The 2,897-nt window shown below is 35.7% G+C and overlaps 1 protein-coding gene across 1 annotated transcript in view; it reads right to left on the bottom strand.

Moving 5' to 3' along the window:
• Positions 1–2,897, bottom strand: part of LOC106108440 (clustered mitochondria protein homolog) — a 28,629-nt gene that overhangs the window by 1,638 nt on the left and 24,094 nt on the right. The window contains exons 14-18 of the mRNA XM_013289606.1: positions 2,756–2,841; positions 2,392–2,474; positions 2,009–2,138; positions 1,224–1,496; positions 528–683 (exon numbers count right to left, since the gene is read on the bottom strand). Coding sequence (XP_013145060.1) covers positions 528–683; positions 1,224–1,496; positions 2,009–2,138; positions 2,392–2,474; positions 2,756–2,841 — 728 coding nt within the window. The remainder of the gene's footprint in view (positions 1–527; positions 684–1,223; positions 1,497–2,008; positions 2,139–2,391; positions 2,475–2,755; positions 2,842–2,897) is intronic.

Below are 2,897 nucleotides of genomic sequence, written 5' to 3' on the forward strand. Positions count from 1 at the left end.
TTCACGCCTGTCTTCTGTGTGGTCGTGGTATTACTGGGGGCGTGCCGGCCCTGCAGTGCTAAGATGTTAAAGCGGGCACTACCACTGTTGCATACGATCTCACTGATAACTTACATTTTTAATGGTGAAAGAATTTTTGAAATCGGCTAAATGTTTTTTGAGTTATTTCAATACATACAAAAATATAAATCTTTCCTCTTTATACAGTAGAACCTTGATAACACAAACTTTGGTAACATAAAAACCTCTATAACTTCAAAAATAATATGTTCCCTTCCCACCAGAGCCCAAAATGTCTATAACACAGACCCTTGATAACTTAAAACCTCTATAACTTAAAATATTTTGTGTTTCCCTTGGACTTTAACTTATCATGTTTCTACTGTAATATTACTATTGATAGCTTTTTACGCGTGAAATTAAAAAAAATATCCTATGTTACTCATGATAACTAAGCTTTTTATGGTGCAATAATTTTTGAAATCGGCTTAAAGTTTTTTGAGTTATTTCAATACATACAAAAATACCAATCTTTTTAATATGAGTTGTATACTAACATCGAGCAGCGCCATCTCGGGGTGGTTGTCGCCGCAGACGAGCAGCGCGAGGTACCGCGCGCGGTACAGCAGCTTCAGCGCCGTGCTCACCTGCCCGTTGGCGAAGCAGTACAGCGCCAAGTGGGACTGGAGACATGACACGGTTACTAAGGATTTAAGCAAGTAACGTGTACTTTACGTATAGATTTAAGAAACATATAGACTGGACAAAAAAATTTCACTGGTACTTTCTTTGAAAGGTACTATGTTCAAGTTTAGTACGCTTCTTGACGTATTGACATAATATATGCCATTTTGCAAAATAAACTCCAGCTTTTGTTATAAAATAAACTAAACAATCACAATATGAAATATAGTTAAATGACACTGATTGGTAATTATTTATATAAATATACTAGCTGTTGCTCGCGGCATCATCCATGTGGAATTAAAAAAAAATGTTAATAATTATAGCTTACTTTACTTACTGATAGCTTTTTAGTGGAGCAGGAATTTGGAAATTTTAGAATGAAATTAATGAAATTTGAAATCGGTCGAGTACTTTTTGAGTTATTTAAAAAAATGCAGTATAGATTGACATGCGGTTTACAGGACCTAATCGATAGATGGCGTTAGTGTGTCAACTATGCGCCCTCTATATATAATTGGAATATCTGCGACACTAACGTATTCAGTGATGGTGTAGGGATGGTCGATGCCGTTAACTCGTTCGGACATGAGGGCGGCCTTCTGCTGGTACGCCATGGCGTCGCGGTGGTCGCCGGTGACGTAGCAGAGGCGCGCCACCATGCGCAAGCACTGCGCGATCTCGCCGTGCATGGCGCCGTACACGTTGTTGAGCAAGTTGAGAGCCTCCGCTATCAGCTCGTGACCTTCAGATACGGCGCCAGATTGAATCTTGTTCTGACCAGTCGTGTAGAAATTGTATGCGTCCGATGCCTGTAACCAACCAATTTAATATTAACAATGGACTTATAATCATTTTTAAATATGAAATCTTTGTTTTTTATTTTCTTCTTTTGGTATGTTTGTTTATACTTATATGGTTTGGTATTTTGTATAAGGTATTATGAGACTGACACGTTCTTAGGAATCAAAGTCCCTATAAAAATAAAGAGAAAAAAAAACTATTAAAAATATAAATTTTTCCTTCACAATGAATAAATCCTATAGGTTAATTCAAATTTGTTTTTATTACAATAAATCATTTGTTGTTCCTTAAAATAATATAATGCAATTCTTCATTTATATCTATAGTTGAGTTCAATTAAAAGAAGAAAAATTACACATCTCACTAGTAGATATCATTATTTATTGTCTGTGGTTTTAGTGAGTATGTGACCATAAAATTTTAAAGGTAAAATTGTTTAGATAGATTTGTCAATCAGATTTGTCAGAGATTTAATTTCTCATTTACATTTATATGCAATATTTTAAGTGTTGACACTGACCCTAGGGTTGATATGTTTGACGACGGGGAAGATGTTCATGATATCTGCGGGTGCAAATGGTGCCTTATTCTTGTTGTCAAAATCGTACTCCCGCAGCAGGATCTGCAGACCCACCTTCAGTGCGAACGACCTGAACATTACACACACATTTACATATACAATATAGTTATAACTAATTTACTAATTAGCTAATAATTACAATTAAAAATAGGACCCAAAATCCGTACATTAAGTACGAAAAAGAGATTCTTTTAACTGTTTACTTATCGACGAGGCCATGTCAGTCTTTTCTTAGAATTTTGGGACGTGTAAAGTTAATTTAAAAAATCTTAATTATTATAAGAGAAAACAAAGCTCAGTCTAATTTTCTGCGTAGATCATACCTAAGTAAGGAAATTTTCTGCAATCCGTTTTTCTCTATAGCAACATCCATGTTCTCAGCATTTAGCTCGTAACCCCAGTATGCCTGGAACGTAACAAAAGAACTAAGATCAGGGTTTGTACATTTTTAGCGAATAATTTTGTTAAAATAAAAATAGATAACAGATTAGTAAACATTTTACATGTTCATTGCCACGACATTGATCGCTGAGTTCACTAACCTATTATTCATATATATTCATATAATGTGTGCAGTGGTAGGCGACTAATTAGTTATTTGTTAAAGGCGGGATTTGTCTCGTTGCAAGAAACAAGTCAATTCTGTGTAAGCGGATTTCTGTCGTATTATATTTGTTTGTCTCCTACGTAACCTTTGTCCAAAGATTGGACGACTCGACCAAAACGACAAAAGACTTTTACAACGCAACGACAATGACAACCACCAAAAACACCTGCGAACCGCAGGAAGTATATGTGTAGCGAGACATCAGACTAAACATCGCGATAC

This window comes from Papilio polytes, unplaced genomic scaffold (assembly GCF_000836215.1).
Source record: "Papilio polytes unplaced genomic scaffold, Ppol_1.0 DF821511.1, whole genome shotgun sequence".
NCBI lineage: Eukaryota > Metazoa > Arthropoda > Insecta > Lepidoptera > Papilionidae > Papilio > Papilio polytes.